This window comes from Myripristis murdjan, chromosome 9 (assembly GCF_902150065.1).
Source record: "Myripristis murdjan chromosome 9, fMyrMur1.1, whole genome shotgun sequence".
NCBI classification, from domain to species: domain Eukaryota; kingdom Metazoa; phylum Chordata; class Actinopteri; order Holocentriformes; family Holocentridae; genus Myripristis; species Myripristis murdjan.
Window position 1 is genome coordinate 535,924 of NC_043988.1, and position 18,079 is coordinate 554,002.

Here is an 18,079-nt window from a genome sequence, read left to right on the forward strand (position 1 = left end):
TTTTTGTGTAGGCACATCTTGTTATGATACAAATGTTTTATTTTTGGCATCAGTCAACTGCTGTTGTTGTTACTTTCAAAATACATGTGTTGTGGCTCCTGCTTTCTCTTTCCCTATACCTTTCTTTTTCTCTCTGAGAGTCTGAGGGTCACATCAGGTCATATGACCCCACTCGCCTCACTCAAAGAGGCTGTTTCCACCTGGTATTAACAACTGTTCTGAGAAATCTGAATATAAGTGGCCAGCTGTCAGTCCGTCCATACACACCTGGCATTAACATGCGACTCCAAATGCATCTCACCTACCCACTTGTGTTTGGATCTCACTTTAGTGTTCTCTATGCAAATAAATACTTCAGAGAGAGGGAGGGAGAGAGAGGGAGACCGTAAAAAAAAATTCCCACTTTGCTAGTCCTTCTTCCACACAATAAATAAAAGTAAAATGGCATTTAACAGGCAGCAGGTATTTAACAAAAGGAGAAATCCTTGTGCACTCCAGCCTTATTTTAAATGCGCTCTCAGTCACTGAAATCACATTTCACATCTGTTACAGGCTTGGCCTGATCACATTCAGGCTCAGATTATTTAATTAATCTAGCGGGTGTAAGAGGGTTCTTGGTTAGGTGGATAAACTAACCTGTAATATTTATGTGGTATTCCTGTATTACTGCAACACCACATATGCATGGCCACTATAATATTTCTGTAGTATTCCCATAGTAACTATTGAGTCTAGGGTTAGAAAGAATGTGTTTCCAAATTGTGCCTTCCAATGTGGCTCCAAATTTTATATGGAAGAAAAAAACCCTGCCTGTTGTCAATACATATTTTAGAGACCCCAAATTTCTTGCACCATGCTTTTAGGTGAAAGCATGTCTTATTAAGGGGAGATTTATTTATTAAATAACTGCTTTATAGCCGACCTGCACTTCTGTTTGCATTTGATCCTTCAGCTGACAGTGCGGAAGAGTAAGGTTAGATATTTTCTCTATTGGAAAAGTGATGGTCTGGCCAGTGTTGGGGTGCTGGGCTGCACAAGACAGAGGACGTCAGGTTAGTAGGTGGTCCTTCAATCTGTCCTGAGACCCATGTCTGTTTACAGCTCTAATGCGATGTGGACACAAGCGGTCACAGACCACCTCTGAATGCGTCAGCTTGAATCCAGATTTCTCAGGATGGTTGTTAATACCAGGTGGGAACAGGCCCAAAGAACGCCCCTCCCCTTCCCTGTCTTCAACATACACTGTTTTTATTAAATATGCTGACTGGCAGTGATGAAATTTGTCCAGCACCACCAAACATTCATAAATTGTGTACGTTTTTTTCCCTCTAAGTAAGATAGAATACTTTACAAAAGTTTGGCAATATACAAAATGTGCCAAACAGCAGTGAAACACATAGATAGCACCACTAACCTACTGACCACCACTAATTAACCAACCATATGGAATCTCAATATATCTCAGACAGTGGGCTGTTGTAAAGTATTGTTTACAGCTGGATTATCTCCATGTTTTACTAGCAACAAATGTGATTCCTAATAAGATGTTAACACCACTGTAATGTCCCCTTCTCTCCCTCTCCAGTTACTGGATTCACAAAGTCTATCAGGATTTCTTTTTGCAACTAGCAACAAAACTATAGCATCAGTAGATTTCTACCTGTTATGGTATGATCCCATGTAGAATAAAATGCATCATTGTAATTTAGAAGATGGTGGCTTATAGATGTGGTGATCTCTGCCCAAACTTGCACTACAGAAGATTTGGCTTTATTTAAACTTGACATGATTCATTCCTATGAATGACTGCTGATGCATCTTTGTGATGACTATTCATGATATTTCACAATCAATTTTTCACCTTTGTGTCGGTTTCCCTTGCTGTTCCAAGCTTTGGAAACAAGGATTTTCACGTTTTATGACTTGCAAGTTTTACCCCTGCATGTTTTTGTTTCCATCTATGACATTTGAGTGTTTTTTTAGTGTACCTGTTGAGTCCAGCTATCAAGTCTCTGATATCATCAGGGAGGATAACACGATGCTCGCCCATATCCCTGTGGTTTCCCAGCACACACACCGGCACATGATTGGGTACTTTGGGAAGTTCCCTCAAGATGTAGTTGAATGTCCTGCAAATTAAAAAAAAATCACAACACAATGTCAATTTGTGGAATAAATTCTCCATGGGTAAAGTGCAGCAATGTTTCCATCTATGACATTTGAGTGTTTTTTTTAGTCCCCCCCCCCCCGCCAAACATCCCTTTTGTTTGCCCAGATACTAGGGCTGAGCGATATGGCCTTTTATTAGTATCTCGATATTTTTAGGCCATATCACAATACACAATATATATCTCGATATTTTGCCTTAGCCCTGAGATGACGCTTTGATGCATACAATCGAACCAGAATGGCAATACTCGATATATATTGATATTTTTTCTGTGACGTAATTGGGGTTTCCCCCAAAGCATTATAGCATAGCGTCCCTGTTAGTTTCTTTATTTTCCAGAGGTAAATCCTTAAAATAAAACAGTCAATTATAAGTTTAAGCCACGTGCCAAATGTCACACAGGCACCTTTATTAACAGAGGTCACTCTGCACAATATCAAAATGTATAAAACAAATTGAACAAAAAAACTGTGTATTTATGAAATAAAATGCTCCTTGAATAAAATAAAACAAATAATGTCCCTTTTCTGCAGTAATTAATTCAAAAACACACTGTGTTCCAATTTTAACAGTAACAGTAAACAGACTCTTCCACTGCTAATGAAGCTTACAGCAGGGTTTGTTTCGGTGCAGCAGGCTGGGGAAGCTTTGTGGTCTGGGTCGCAGCAAGTAGTCTGAAGGGGTGTGCTCCAGTACGGTACAGGCGTTCATGCACAAGCACATGCACGGTTACACAGGAAGCGCGTGAACGTGGATACGACATAAATTATGCGACCGTCCCTTCCCCGTTTCCTCCTGCTGTTGCAAAACTGTTTTGTGAGTGCAGCGCGATAACCGGCGAATCGCCGCGTTGCGCAATCAATAATCAACCATGTTGTCTGTGTCATTGTCTGCTAGATCAGGTGGGCCGGCCACGGCACCGCAAGGTGTGCGCGGCCACCCGGTCAGGTGTGCCAGATCTGACAGATGTGCCGCGCACACAGACTGCCATAGCAGCCAGCTGACATGCCGCTCCAGCTGTAAGTTGGACGCTTTCTGAAGAAGGAGGAAGTTACCTCTGAAACTGTCAAGGTAAATAAACATCCCTTAACCTATGTCTGATTAAAAGAAACAAAAACATCTTTTAGTTAAAAGGAAGACATGATGAATGTATTTGAACTATATTGATTTGTGATGACGTTGGACAATGCATGTTGTCGTATTTCAACGTCGTTGTCGCTGCAGTGATGAGTGTAGATGAGTGGAGGGGTGGGGGTTGTCAGGTCACAGAGCGAGGGAGGTGGGGCAGAAATGCTGTGTGTGTGAGACATGGACACAGGAAGAGGGAGAGGAGAAATAACAATGAACTAACACCTAACCCTAACCCAACCCAAGAAATGTATTGCTATTTTAACGCAAAATGAACTACATCGATAGAAACGATACTGTCCCGTGTTATATCGTGTTTAGAAATATATCGATATAAATTGAAATCTCGAGATATCGCCCAGCCCTACCAGATACACAGTCTAAATCATCTTATTAGTAGAATATCAAAATTATTGGGTATCAAAATTAGTTACCTTCATGGCACCTGAAACCCCCCACAGACTACTGGACAAAGGTCATTCAGTACCACATAGTTTCTTCATGTATGGTACAGAGAGAAAAGCAGAGTAAGCAGGTTAAAAAAGATTAAAAACACTAAGGTGGAGAGAGAACTAGAATTGAAATAAGAAATAGTAGGCTAGATGTAGGCTGATGTATTTTTTCAAATATTTTCAACAGACAGCCGACCTGCCGTACTTTGTCATTCTGTGGGAAACAATGTAGTTAGGTTTTTTTTCCCTTCTTCTATTCATCTTGAATATTATTACCACACATTACCCTGAAATATTGTGATATTATTTGAAGGCAAAGACTGGAAGACCACCTGGTTGCTTTGTGGAAGGAAATTGGAAGGAAATTACACCTGTAGTCCATTTGAGAAAGTGGTTTATTCTCAGCTTTTATTTTTCCTAAATGAGCACACACTTTTGAAAAAATTCAGTCTGGCTTTCGTAGTCATCACAGCACTGAAACTGCACTTTTGAAGGTCGTTAATGATATTAGGATGAACTCTGATGCTGGCTGTACTGTCCTGGTGTTGTTAGATCTCTCTGCTGCATTTGATACTGTTGATCATGAAATTCTAACTGCTCGTCTAGAAAATTGGGTTGGTGTGACTAGGACTGCTCTAGAGTGGTTTAAGTCATACTTAAGCAATAGAACCTTCTCTGTATCCACTGGCAACGTCCTCTCCAGGCATGCAAGCATTACCTGTGGCGTTCCTCAAGGGTCGATTCTGGGGACTTTACTGTTTTCTCTGTACATGTTACCTTTGGGTCAGGTTATTCACAATTTTAACATCTCTTTCCACTTTTATGCAGATGATTCTCAAATCTACCTGTCCATAAATCCTTCAGACCTCACCTCAGTTAACATACTCTCAGCCTGTCTGGCAGACATAAGGACCTGGACGTCTAGCAATTTCTTTAATGTTAAATAATAAGACAGGACTTCTGGTGGAGTGGCTGCATAAACTAACCCCCCTGATCGGTCGAGGTTAATTCCCCAATTTAAACTCAAGTATCCTGAAAGATTTGCCTCAATAATGATAGATGGGGAAAGGGGGAAGGGAAAACACTGCGAGAAATTAAAAGAATGAGAAATCAGCGACTGAATGGACTGCCGCTGAGCAACACCAAGGGCAAGATGGCGAGCAAAACAATGCTAATGAGGATACAAGGATACAAGGAAGTTTATTGGTCATTATACAACAGGTTGTATAATGAAATTAAAATGTGGTTCCTTCTTGATTGATTGATTGTATAGAAAATAAAATTATTAAACATGGAGGAGTGCAGATGGTGCATTAAGTAGTCTCACAGCCTGAGGGAAGAAGCTGCTCTGTGGTCTGGTGGTACGGGCAGCGGATACTTCTGTATCTTTTGCCTGATGGCAGCAGGGTGAACAGGCTGTGGCTGGGGTGGGTGTTGTCTATGAGCTAACGCTAGCAGCTACAGACATGGAAAGCAGCATCACTGTCATCCTTGCAGACATAAAGATGATGGCCAGTGAGATGCAGTCCGAATTGGGCAACTTCCAAGATAGCATCAGTGCAGATTTGAAGGAATTAGCTGACATAAGAAAAGAAATTCAACAGAAGCTAAGTGAAGTGGTAGCCGATGTTAAGGCTACGGCTAACCGTGTGGACGAGGCTGAGGCCCACATTGCCGACATGGGGGGTGGACCGTGGAGTTCAAAGACGCCCTGAGTCAGTCACTGCAAGTCCAGGGGAGTCTATAACCTTCGCATTTACGGCATCCCAGAGCAAGCTGAGGGAAATAACATCCAGCAGTTTATTGCTATCTTTATTAAAAAAGAGTTGAGCCCCCTCACTGATGTTGAGCTTGACATACAGCGATGCCACCGAGTGCTCAGTCCCAAGCCATCAAATGAAGCACAATCCAGGTCGGTGGTGGCATATTTCCAGGAGTTTAAAATGAAACAGCTGAAACTGAAAAAAGAGATCTACCACCGTGACAGGAGGATCTACTTAGACCATGATTACCCTGCAGAAACGCTGGCTAAAAGGAAAGTGTACGCACAGATCAGGAGGATTTTCCGGCAAAAAGGAATACAATTTCAAACACCGCCGCCTACAAAGCTACGAGTCTTCTTCGACAGCAAGCCGATAACGTATGGAAGTGCAGCAGAGGATCTGAAGAAGAAAGGCTTCCCTATCGACTTGGAGAAGCCTGCCGAGCCTGGGTCTATGGTGTAGGGTCTATGGAGATTGTCCCGGATGCGACAAACGGCAACAAGCTGCCAGACCCGCCAGGAGTGGATTAAGGAGGAGCTGCATGGTTTTCAGCGACCGAAATAGGCACAATGCAACAGGAATCGGAGGGAACAAACTGCCCACAGATCCCTCACAGAGCCAATAACCTGGTAAGCAAGAGAACTATCGCAAAACATTTAGTGAAGGACATGTATTATTGGCTTTTGAACTTTTGAAGAGATGGAGCAGCATGCTCTTATTGTGAAGGAGTGAAGACTATATCTGTCTTCACTCTCGCATCTAAGACTGGGATTGTTTTTGTTTTTTCAGTATGTTTGCCTGATTATTATTATCACAAAGTATGCATGTTTGACAGCTCTCAGTTTTATTTTGTGCTGAATGCTCAACTTGTGACCATGAAGGATCACCCTCAACCCAAATAGAGATTATTGCTGACCGACAGATATGGGTTGGTTGCATGGCTTAGACTAGAAAAGTGCACATACACTTGAAGTGTTGGGACTTTAAGCTGCACTGAAGGGAGGCACTGGTGTACAACTAGACTATTCCTCCCACCTTAAGAAGTGGTTTATTACTTCAAAATGGAGGTCTACCTGACTTTTTTGAGTTGTTGGTTTATTTTATTTTGCGTTTGGTGTTTATTCTAAAGTTCTATGGCAGTTCAGGTTTGGTCATCAATACACATCTTATCTGTGAGATCAAATGCAATGTCAGAATTTAGGGTGATTACCCTCATTGTAAATGGCTTACACAATCCGATCAAGAGGGGCAAGGTTCTTGCTAAGATGAACAGGGAGACGCTGCATGTAATAATTTGGCAGGAGATCTCAGTCTCACAGAACACGAAAAGCTGAAAAAACTAGGGTTTAAAAATGTATTTTACTCATTCTATAAGAAGTAGAGAAAGAGAGGTGTAGCAATACTCATCTCCAATAGAGTCAATTTTCAAGTGGTTTCTGAATTCTACGACAAAGAGGGTCAACATGTTCTTAAAGAATATCTTGACCAAAAAGAAGTCACACTAGTGACTAGTGTACATACCACCAAACCAAAAACAAGTTATCAGGGAAACTTATCAAGGGCACCTTAACTGCTTATTTATTATTTATATTATTTACATCGTAGTTTTAATATACATTCATTGTTTTAGCTATTGCAACCATCTGTATATTTCATATACCAGTGGTTCCCAAACCAGTCCTCAAGCCCCCCGTCCTGCAGGTTTTTGTTCCAGCTCTACTCTTGCATACCTGACCCAATTATGGTCCATGCACCTTCATGCATGCCCTCTTCAGGTAGATCTGTTTCAGCTAATCAGCATGCAGCCCTTAAATTGATCAGGTGTGAATGAGTAGAGCTGAAACAAAAACCTGCAGGACAAGGGGGCCTTGAGGACTGGTTTGGGAACCACTGTCATATACCATATTTCATATGTACCATCTGTATATTTCATATTGTTAGATGTTTATATTTATTACTGTATATAGTCTTTATTGTATATATTTTTGCATTTATTATTATCTATTTTTGACTTAATCACATCTGGGGTGTTAATTTGTGGGGGTGATGGGAATATCCAGCTGCAACCCAAACTTGACTCCTCTAATACATTTAAGAAACTAACTCCTAATGCCAAGATTACTAAAAAATTGCTGATGGAGATGGGAATGGCTGATACATGGAGGGACCTCCATCCAACAGAAAAACTATTCACATTTTACTCAGCAAATCAATGTGATTTTTTTTTTTTTTTTTTACCCACAATTCAGACAGGCACAGAATTAGAGATTGCAGGATAGGGACCAGGGATATGAGGCAAAAAAAAATGGCGCCGCTCTAGTGGCAGCTTGTTACAGCAGCTCCCATTCACTTGAACGTTTTTTTCCCTTTTTCTAGTTTAGTCTCCCCTTTTATTTCTATTTAATTATTTATTGGTTTCTTTAACTGATCAGTGCACTATAGAGACCAAAGTCGCCATGTTTGCTCTGGTCTTTCTTTTGTTTTTATCAATGTTTACGACCGTGTCTGGGGACCGCGTACGGGGCTCTATTGTTTACAGTAGGGATCAGCTGTTGACGCTCCATAGCACCACGGTGCTACCCCACGAGAGGCCCGACGTTCCCCGTGAGTTGAAGAAGAGGAGATGGGGGAGCCGTGCCAGAGCTGCTCGCCGCGCCAGGAGGAGGAGATATAGACCCGTCCTTCCGTCCATCATCATGGGAGGAGGGCTGGCAGTGTTTGTGAACGATAGATGGTGTAACTCTGGGCACATCACTATTAAAGAACAGCTCTGCTGCAGGGACATTGAACTGTTAGCCGTTAGTATGAGGCCATATTCAAGTCAAGTCCTGCGCAGATCAGCTGTGCGAGATTGTTGAGCACATGTTCAACCTGAGCCTGAAGCTGAGGAGAGTGCCACAGCTGTGGAAAACATCCTGCGGTGTACCTGTGCCCAAGACTCCGCACCCCAAGGATCTCAACAGCTACAGGCCGGTGGCACTAACATCCCACCTGATGAAGACCCTGGAGCGGCTGGTCCTTGTTCATCTCCGCCCCCTGGTGGGACCATCACTAGATCCACTTAAGTTTGCCTACCAGCCTGGCATTGGGGTGGATGACGCTGTGATCTTCCTCCAACACCGAGCTCTCTCTCACCTGGAGAAACCTGGGAGTACTGTGACAATCATGTTTTTTGACTTCTCCAGTGCTTTGAAAACCATACAGCCTGTACTTCTGAGAGACAAGCTGGAGCACACCGGGGTGGACCATCACCTCACACACTGGATTTTGGTCTATCTCACCAACCGTCCACAATATGTGAGGACCAGGGACTGTGTGTCCAACACCGTAGTCTGCAGCACAGGGGCCCCGCAGGGAACGGTCCTGGCTCCGTTTCTCTTCACCCTCTATACTGCAGACTTCTCATACAACACACCCACCTGTCACCTGCAGACGTTCTCTGATGACTCTGCAATCGTCGGCCTCATCACAGATGGGGATGACAAAGAGTACAGAGAACTAACACAGGGCTTTGTGGACTGGTGTCAGTGGAACTGCCTCCAGATCAATGCGGGGAAAACCAAAGAACTGGTAGTGGATTTCCGCAGACGAGCACTCTGCCCCCCGACACCGGTGAACATCAAGGGAACGGATATTGAGATGGTGACATCTTATAAGTACCTGGGAGTTCACCTAAACAATAAACTGGACTGGACCCACAACACAACTGCACTTTATAAGAAAGGCCAGAGCAGACTCTATCTGCTCAGGAGACTGAGGTCTTTTGGAGTGCAGGGGGCACTCCTGAAGACCTTTTATGACACCATGGTGGCATCAGCCATCTTTTATGGAGTGGTCTGCTGGGGGAGCAGCATCTCGACGGCTGACAGGAAGAGACTTAACAAACTGATCAGGAAGGCCAGCTCTGTCCTGGGATGCCCCCTCGACTCAGTGGAAGTGGTAGGTGAGAGGAGGATGATGGCTAAGCTGTCATCCATGATTGAGAACGACTCCCACCCCCTGCAGGACACTTTAACTACACTGGAGAGCTCTTTCAGCGACAGACTGCTTCACCCAAAGTGTGTGAAGGAATGTTATCGCAGGTCCTTCCTTCCTGCAGCCATCAGACTCTACAACAAGCAGTGCTCCCAGTAGACCACACACTCCACAAGACTGCACTGACTGCACTATAATGCACATTCTCCTCTTCTCAGCACCTTAACCCCCCCCTCACCACACCCCCCGCTGCCCCACCCACCCATACACACACACACACACACACACACACACACTGCACTACTGGTAGATAACACGTACAGACTGGAGGGGAAGGGGTGATTCCATAAGGCTGGATCAAGTCTGACAGTTCCTGAATCCCAGTACCAGGCGTCGGGTTCTGTCACTTGGTCTCATGGTTTCACACTAACCCTGAACCTCCGTCGGAGCGGGTTGTTCCCCAGGTTTAGGTTTTTTCTTCTGTTGTTTAAATTGTTCATATTTCTATTTTGTTTTTCTATATTCCTTTTTTATAATGTTTATATTGCTTTTTGCTATTTATTATCTGTTTATACTGTTTATAATGAAAATTATGCTTCATATCTTGCTATCCACTTTGCTGCTGTAATGCGTGAAATTTCCCCACCATGGGACTAATAAAGGATCTTATCTTATCTTATCTCTAATCTACTGCTCAATGTCAGCAAAACCAAAGTGCTGATAGTTGATTTTAGAAAAAAGGAGACAAAGACACACAACCCTGTCTACATCAATGGAGCTGAGGTGGAGCAAGTGAGCAGTTTTAAGTTCCTGGGAATCAACATAACAGAGAACCTGACATGGACTTCACATATCACTGCCCTGGTTAAAAAAGCTCAGAAACGGCTGTATTTCTTAAGGAAACTTAAGAAAGCAAAATTCCCACGCCAAGTTCTTGTCAACTTCTACAAAGGAGCGATTGAAAGCATCCTGACTGGAAACATCACAAACTGGCATGGGATGTGCACGGCCCAGGACAGGAAGACTCTGCAACAAGTGATTAAAACATCATTGGAAACCATCTACCAAGCCTCAGTGATACTGGGGAGGTGAGGTGCCTGCGCAGAGCCAAAAGGATCCTAAAAGACAACACCCACCCCAGCCACAGCCTGTTCACCCTGCTGCCGTCAGGCAAAAGATACAGAAGTATTCGCTGCCGTACCACCAGACTACAGAGCAGCTTCTTCCCTCAGGCTGTGAGACTACTAAATGCACCATCTGAACTCCTCCAGGCTTAATAATTCTATTTTCTACACAATCAATCAATTAATCAATCAAGAGGGAACCACATTTTAATTTCACTATACAACCTGTTGTATAATGACAAATAAACTTCCTTGTATCCTTGTATCCTTGTATCTATTATCTTATTTCTCACCACTCAGCTGTTTATTTAACCCTGCACCTAGATAATGAAAGGAAAAACAGTCTGGCGACTTAATACAAGTATCCTAAATGATAATTTATGTAAAAAATATGTGCAGAACGAATTCAAAGATTATATGGATAACAACAATAATGAGGAAGTGACACATAGAGCCCTATCTTGTATCAGAGTCCCTAAACCCGTTATTTGGGGATTTAGCATTGCGTAAGAGGCGTTCTCCTGCAAAAGTTCCTAACTGGGCGTTACGCCAGTTAAACCAATCAGTATGCCAGGTGCCATTGCCTTTAAGAGCAGGCTGCGCTATCCCAAACCCGCAAACCGAAACCTGTGATGGAGAGAGGAAGGTCGCGATTTAGTACTATCTCTGCCATTTTCTCAGGGGTTCAACTGAGGCTAAAGCAAGGTGGCTTTTTATAGGCGAGTTAATTGGGGAGGTGGAGTTGCATGTGCATGTCCACATGTGTCCAAGTGGACGCGCATTGAAGCCGCCTGGGCGCGCTCTTGTAAAAGCCCAAATGGGATAGCAGATGGTTCTGAGGACCCGCTATCCGCTTTCCCTAACAAGTGTTTTGTGGGTGTTTTGTGGAATGCTGTAATCAGTAAACAGAGGGAAACTCACAGCCTTCGCATCACACAGGAAAAAAGAAAGACATAAAAAGCTGTCTGATTTGCAGGAAAACCTGCAACCTTTGGAAAAGGAACATGTCGAAAAGAAGGAACCCCACATATTAAACCAGATAAGCAGGACAAAAAAGGAAATTAACAAATTATGTGAGGAAGAACTAGAGAAAAAAGCCAAATTTGTTAAGCAGAGATATTTTGAGAATGGATCAAGAGCCCTGAAGCTTCTATCACGAGGTTAAGGAAGCAACAGGCAGAAAGTACTATACATGAAATTAGAGACTCTAAAACTAAAAAAGTTCACCATAAACTAGAGGATATCCAACATATCTTTCAAGACTATTACAGAGAGCTGTCTAAGGAACCAAATACATCAAACCCACAGGAAATAAGTACATTGTTAGAGTCATTAGATTTTCCCTCCATAGGGGAGGGAAAATCTAATGACTCTAACAATGCACCAATCCATTGTAACTTGGAAGGAGATGAAGGAAAGAGGAGAAAATTTTCCACCTAATAGTGTGCAGGCAACAAAAATCACTGAGAGGATACTGAACTTCATTGTTATGGATGGATAACCGCTGTTGGTTGTTGGGGACGAGGGATTCCGGCTGCTAATTAACCACAGACTCACAGCCGAGAGAGCAGAAATGCTTGCTTTCCTAAGCAAGAACCTGCTAGTGATGTTTGAGCATGCGGTTGAGAAGCTTGAGAAATCTGCTGGAGCAGGTCACTGACACTGAGTGGTAGGCTATGTGTGTGAAAAAACATGACAAGTTGGGACTACCTCTGATTATTATTATTATTATTTATTTATTTATTTATTTATTTTTACCAAGCTTAGTTAAGCTATTGTTTTGTTCAGCTGCTTTTGTAATGGATGTTTAATTCCTATTTGCACCAATCCATTGTAAAGAGCTGATTGCTGTTTATTTCGAATGTCTACCAACCAAGCTAGTGAAGCTATATTTTTTACATGTTTGACCAAGCTTGTGAAGCTATTGGTTTATTTAAGATTGCTGTACTGGTGCATAGTTATTAAATAAATAAGTAATTCAGTACTTTTATATCTGTTTATTTGTTTAAAAAAAAAAGAGAAAAAAATGTTTAAGTCAGTCTGATGATGCCTTGCACAAAAGAATGATCCCAGTCTTTTCTACACATTGAGACATACCGTTTGTTAGGTAATTCAGTGTTGTTTTTCTGTATCGGTATCGGATCGGTATCGGCCGATACTAAACCTCAGATATCGGTATCGGTATCGGAAGCGAAAAAAGCGGATCAGTGCATCCCTAGAAATTAGCATCCCTAGACTGATGTCTTCACTAAAAGAATTTGGGACCTACTCCGGATATAAACTAAATGTACAAAAAAATGCAAATTTTAAGTTTCAACTGTACTCCTCAGAAAGACATGCTAAATAGATTTAATTTCAAGTGGAGACATTAAGTATCTGGGAATTAAAATACCTAAAGATATTACCAAATTATATGAGAGTAATTATGGACCCATAAGCAAAAACGTCAAGACAGATATTGATAGGTGGTCTCAATTGCCCTTACACATGCATAATAGAATAGAGACAATTAAAATTAATATACTTCCCCGAGTAATATACCTTTTCCAGTCCTTACCAGTCATAGTAACGCCAAAACAATTTAATGAATGGGATAAGTGGATCTCTAGATTCATAAGGCCAAGAATTAAGTTCAAAACACTGCAATTATCTAAAGAGAAAGGAGGGAGATCATTACCATGTCTAACAGATTACTATAAAGCTTCACAATTAAGATCTCTAGCATGCTGCTGTAATCCAGAATATATAGCAAGGTGGACAGACTTCAAGCCAGCAAGAGTTGACGGAAGGTTTAAGCAGTGGTACAGGAGAGGCATTACTTCTTACTGCTTGATTACTTCAAAAGGTGAATTGGATAGCTTTCAAAAAAAATGTCAGATACTTATGATCTAGAAAAAAAAGGATTTTTTTTTTTTAGGTATTTACAAACCAGGGAATACTTTAACAGTCTTTTTCTCCAGGGAGAAATCAGATGTGAATTTAATTGACATATTTATTGACATGTATCAAAACAAGGACAACAGGAAACTTCAATATTGCACCTCATTTGTTGACACAAGACATATTTACTGAAGATATTATTAGCAGGGCCACCCCTCCCTACACGCAGAACATGCAGCTGCATTGGGCCTCACGATCAATGGTGATGGCGCGCGCATCGCCAGCGGTGCGTGCGCCATGCCTGTGAGGCTAGAACACCAAGTCTGCCCAAGCCAGGAGAGAAAAAAAGAGACCTGTAATCTGACACCACACCGCACACATCGCTGCGATGATTGACAGCAATCTGCATCTGACCAATCAGTGGTAAGATGCACCGACACTGCTGCAGGTGAGGAGAGAGATGGCTTCTAATGCCCCTTTTCCACCAAAAAACACCTGGTGCTAGTTCGGAGCTGGTGCTAGAGCCAGTGCTTAACTGGTGCCAACAAAGAACCAGTTTGCTTTTCCACCGGCCAAGAGCCAAGCGGGGCCAAGTCGGAGCCACGTCATTACGTCATCGTAAAACGTGATCACGTGGGTCTGCGAGACGCTTGCTCGGAATCACAATAACAAACATGGACGAACCACCGTAGCGATGCAAATACTGCTTGTGTGTTTACAAGACTACATTGCGGTCCAGAGGCGAAAAACGCAATTATTGCCGGCTACCCGTCGTATTCGTGGTCGGAATGAACGGTGACTATGTTTAGCTATACGTTTATAGCATTCGCTGCTCCCGTTTGAGTCTGTAAGTCCGCCCACCAATGACGCGGTGGGTCGCGTCATCGGCTCTTTCTCTGGCTCCAGTTTGGCCCCTGCTCGCCGTTGGTGCTTGCTTGGAACCGGTTTGGAACCAGTTTGGCCGGTGCTTGGGCGGTGGAAAAATCAAAAAACTGGTGCTAAGTCAGGCACCGGCACCGAACCAGCCCTGGAACCGGTTTGGTGGAAAAGGGGTATAAGAGGCATTTTGAATCTGGAGCAACTAAGAGGAAAAAAAAAATCAAAACAAGAGGAAGCTCATGCTTCACTTGAAGGTGGGTATGTTGTTGAATTAAATGTAAAACTTGGTGGCACCGCATAAACATCTTAGCTGCTACTGATAATGAGATAGAAGAGAGACTACTGTAAGTCTCTGTCTAAAATGTGGCCTGGAGATGACATTTTCCAGCAGCCTTCTTACCATTTCTTGAATGTCTTGATAATGCATTTGTCTGCATATGCATTCACCTCTGTGAAAAAGGAGTGGTAAATTGACCAGTTGGTGGTCATATATTAGCTTAAGTTTATAGCCTATCAATCTATGCATCAATAAAGAAGATCAATTTAAGGCTATTTGAATTGAATTTACTTAATTCGTAACAGTCATGACTTCTGAGAAGACTTTACAGAGAAATACTGATATAAATGAGTGTAACTGATACATTTGTTGACAAAGGGAACTAAATTTGAATATATACATTTTGAAATTGTCTAATTGATCCTGAAGTGTTTTCTTAGGATTGCATTTGTACAGTTGTACATAATAATAACATTGCGAACGGGAAGCTGTTTCTCTTTTCATGCGCTTAATATTATACAAAATCTTGTACAAAAACAACAACAACAACAATAATAATAATAATTAAAGCTGCAAGCAGCGTTGGACGGGCCCTCGCACCCGTGCCCACTTTTGCCCAGTGGCTGTGGCAATAAGCACACACACACACACACACACACACACACACACACACACACACACACACACATACACACACACACATACGCACACACACACACACACACACACACACACACACACACACACACACACACAAACATACGCACATGCACGCACATACACACACAGACACACACACACACACATGCCCGCTCAGGCACACACACACGCACACACACACAGTTCTGGCCATGTTGCTAGCGGTGCTCCTCCAGCAGATGGCGCCCTTAGCATGTCCTGGTGTGTGCTTGACATGACCTGTCACTCCTTTTAAGGGGTATGTGCATTGGGGGATGTGCCAGCAGCCAGTGTGTGTCAGTAGGGCAGGCAGAGTGCAGAGCAGACCAGAGTCCCATCTGTTAAACAACTCTTCACAGTGGCCACACACTTTTTCCAGTCCACACCATGATATATAGTTTTGTAGGAATTTTGGTCCTCTTTCCATCGGCATAGGTTTGGAAGCTGTCAGACTTTTACTTTAGTCACCGGGGGCCTAATTAGCCCCTAGCATTCTGCGCTATTCCCACCAGGGTCCATGGGAAAAAGTGGAGGCGCTGGTTGTGGACACTCTGACTTTGCGGCCTTCTGAAATCTAAACGGTTCAAAATTTTACTAATTCCTTCTGAACTTTTGTTAAGCACTATGTCCTCTGTCATATATTTGCTGTTCAAGCCAATAAAATTAACGCCCTGGGAGTTTATAGAGTTTATGCAAAGCTCAAATTTGGGCGAAAACATGACATTCAAATGCAAATTGTGGACTTCCTGTTGGTTTTAGGTGGGGGGCACGGCACGAAAAATGTCGGGCTTGATGAGATCTACGTTTTGGCGCTGGTTTGGTCTTTCTATCACATTCCTGTGGGCCGCAGGGGCTGCCTTTGCGTCCCTAGGTGGCGCTACCGAGCCCATTTTTGCTCCGGGGGGTTCCGATTTTTGATTTTATCGAATTTTTCGCCAGACCTGGTGTGCGTGCCGAATTTGGTGAGTTTTTGAGCATGTTGAGGGGGTCAAATTAAGCGTCAAAGAGACGTAATAATAGGAAAAAGAAGAAGGAGAAAGAAACGGTACAAAACAATAGGGCTTCGCACTGGGACAGTGCTCGGGCCCTAATTAAAGCTGCAAGCAGCGTTGGACGGGCCCTCGCACCCGTGCCCTCGCACCCGTGCCACCTCGTGCCCACTTGTGCCCGGTGGCTGTGGCATTAAGCACACACACACACACACACACACACACACACACACACACTCAATCAGTCACACACACAAACACACAAAGTTCTGGACCAGCCACTAGCGGCGCTCCTCCAGCAGATGTCGCCCTAAGCTTGCGTTTGAGTTTGAGAGTTGTTTCTGCTTCTGGGGGGGAAGGGCAGAGCAGGCAGAGCAGAGGAAAAAAAAACAGACTCCAAACCTGTTAAACTAGTCTTCACCGCGGCCACAAACTTTTTCCAATCCACAGCAAGTCCTCCTATTTTTGTAGGAGAATTAGTCCTCTTTCCATCGGCATAGGTTTGGAAGCTGTCAGACTTTTACTTTGGACTGCTGGGGCCTAATTAGTGCCTATGCTCACGGCAAGTGCATGTTAATTCACAGCAGGCCCACCAGGGTCCATGGGAAAAAGTGGAGGCGCTGGTTGTGGACACTCTGACTTTGCGGCCTTCTGAAATCTAAACCGTTCAAAATGTTACTTAACCTTGAAGAACTTTTGTTCAGCACTGTGTCCTCTGTCATCTATTCAGATTTCAAGCCGATAAAATTAACGCCCTGAGAGTTTATAGAGTTTATGCAAAGCTCAAATTTGGGCGAAAACGTGACTTTCAAATGCAAATTGCGGACTTCCTGTTGGTTTTAGGTGGGGGGCACGAGCACGAAAAATGTCGGGCTTGATGAGATCTACGTTTCGGCGCTGGTTTGGTCTTTCTATGACATTCCTGTAGGCCGCAGCGGCTGCCTTTGTATCCCTAGGTGGCGCTACCGAGCCCATTTTTGCACCAGGGGGTTCCGATTTTCGATTTTATCGAATTTTTCGCCAGACCTGGTGTACGTGCCGAATTTGGTGAGTTTTTGAGCATGTTTAGGGGGTCAAATTAAGCCTCAAAGAGACGTAATAATAAGAAGGAGAAGAAATTAAAGCTGCAAGCAGCGTTGGACGGGCCCTCGCACCCATGCCACGTCGTGCCCACTTGTGCCCAGTGGCTGTGGCAATAAGCACACACACACACACACACACACACACACACACACACACACACACACAGACACACGCACACATGCACGCTCAGGCACACACACACACACACATACAAACATATGCACATGCACGCACATACGCACACAGACACACACACACGCATGCCCTCTCACACACACACACACACATGCACACACACACACACACACACACACACACGTGCATGCACACGCATACACACACACACACACACACCCACACACTCATTCACTCACTCACACAAACACACAAAGTTCTGGCCCAGCCACTAGCGGTGCTCCACCAGCAGATGTCACCCTAAGCTTGCGTTTGAGTTTGAGAGGTCTATCTGCTTCTGTGGGGGAGGGCAGAGCAGGCAGAGCAGAGAAAAAAAAACAGATTCCAAACCTGTTAAACAACTCTTCACCGCAGCCATAAACTTTTTCCAATCCACAGCAAGACCTCCTATTTTTGTAGGAGAATTAGTCCTCTTTCCATCGGCATAGGTTTTGAAGCTGTCAGACTTTTACTTTGGACTGCTGGGGCCTAATTAGTGCCTATGCT

General features: G+C 43.4%; 1 protein-coding gene across 1 annotated transcript in view; it reads right to left on the bottom strand.

Annotated features, from left to right (window-relative positions):
- The window catches only part of rabl6b (RAB, member RAS oncogene family-like 6b), a 74,065-nt gene that overhangs the window by 38,177 nt on the left and 17,809 nt on the right, over nucleotides 1–18,079 (bottom strand). Inside the window, exon 9 of the mRNA XM_030059678.1 lies at nucleotides 1,989–2,129. Within this exon, the coding sequence (XP_029915538.1) occupies nucleotides 1,989–2,129 (141 nt within the window). The remainder of the gene's footprint in view (nucleotides 1–1,988; nucleotides 2,130–18,079) is intronic.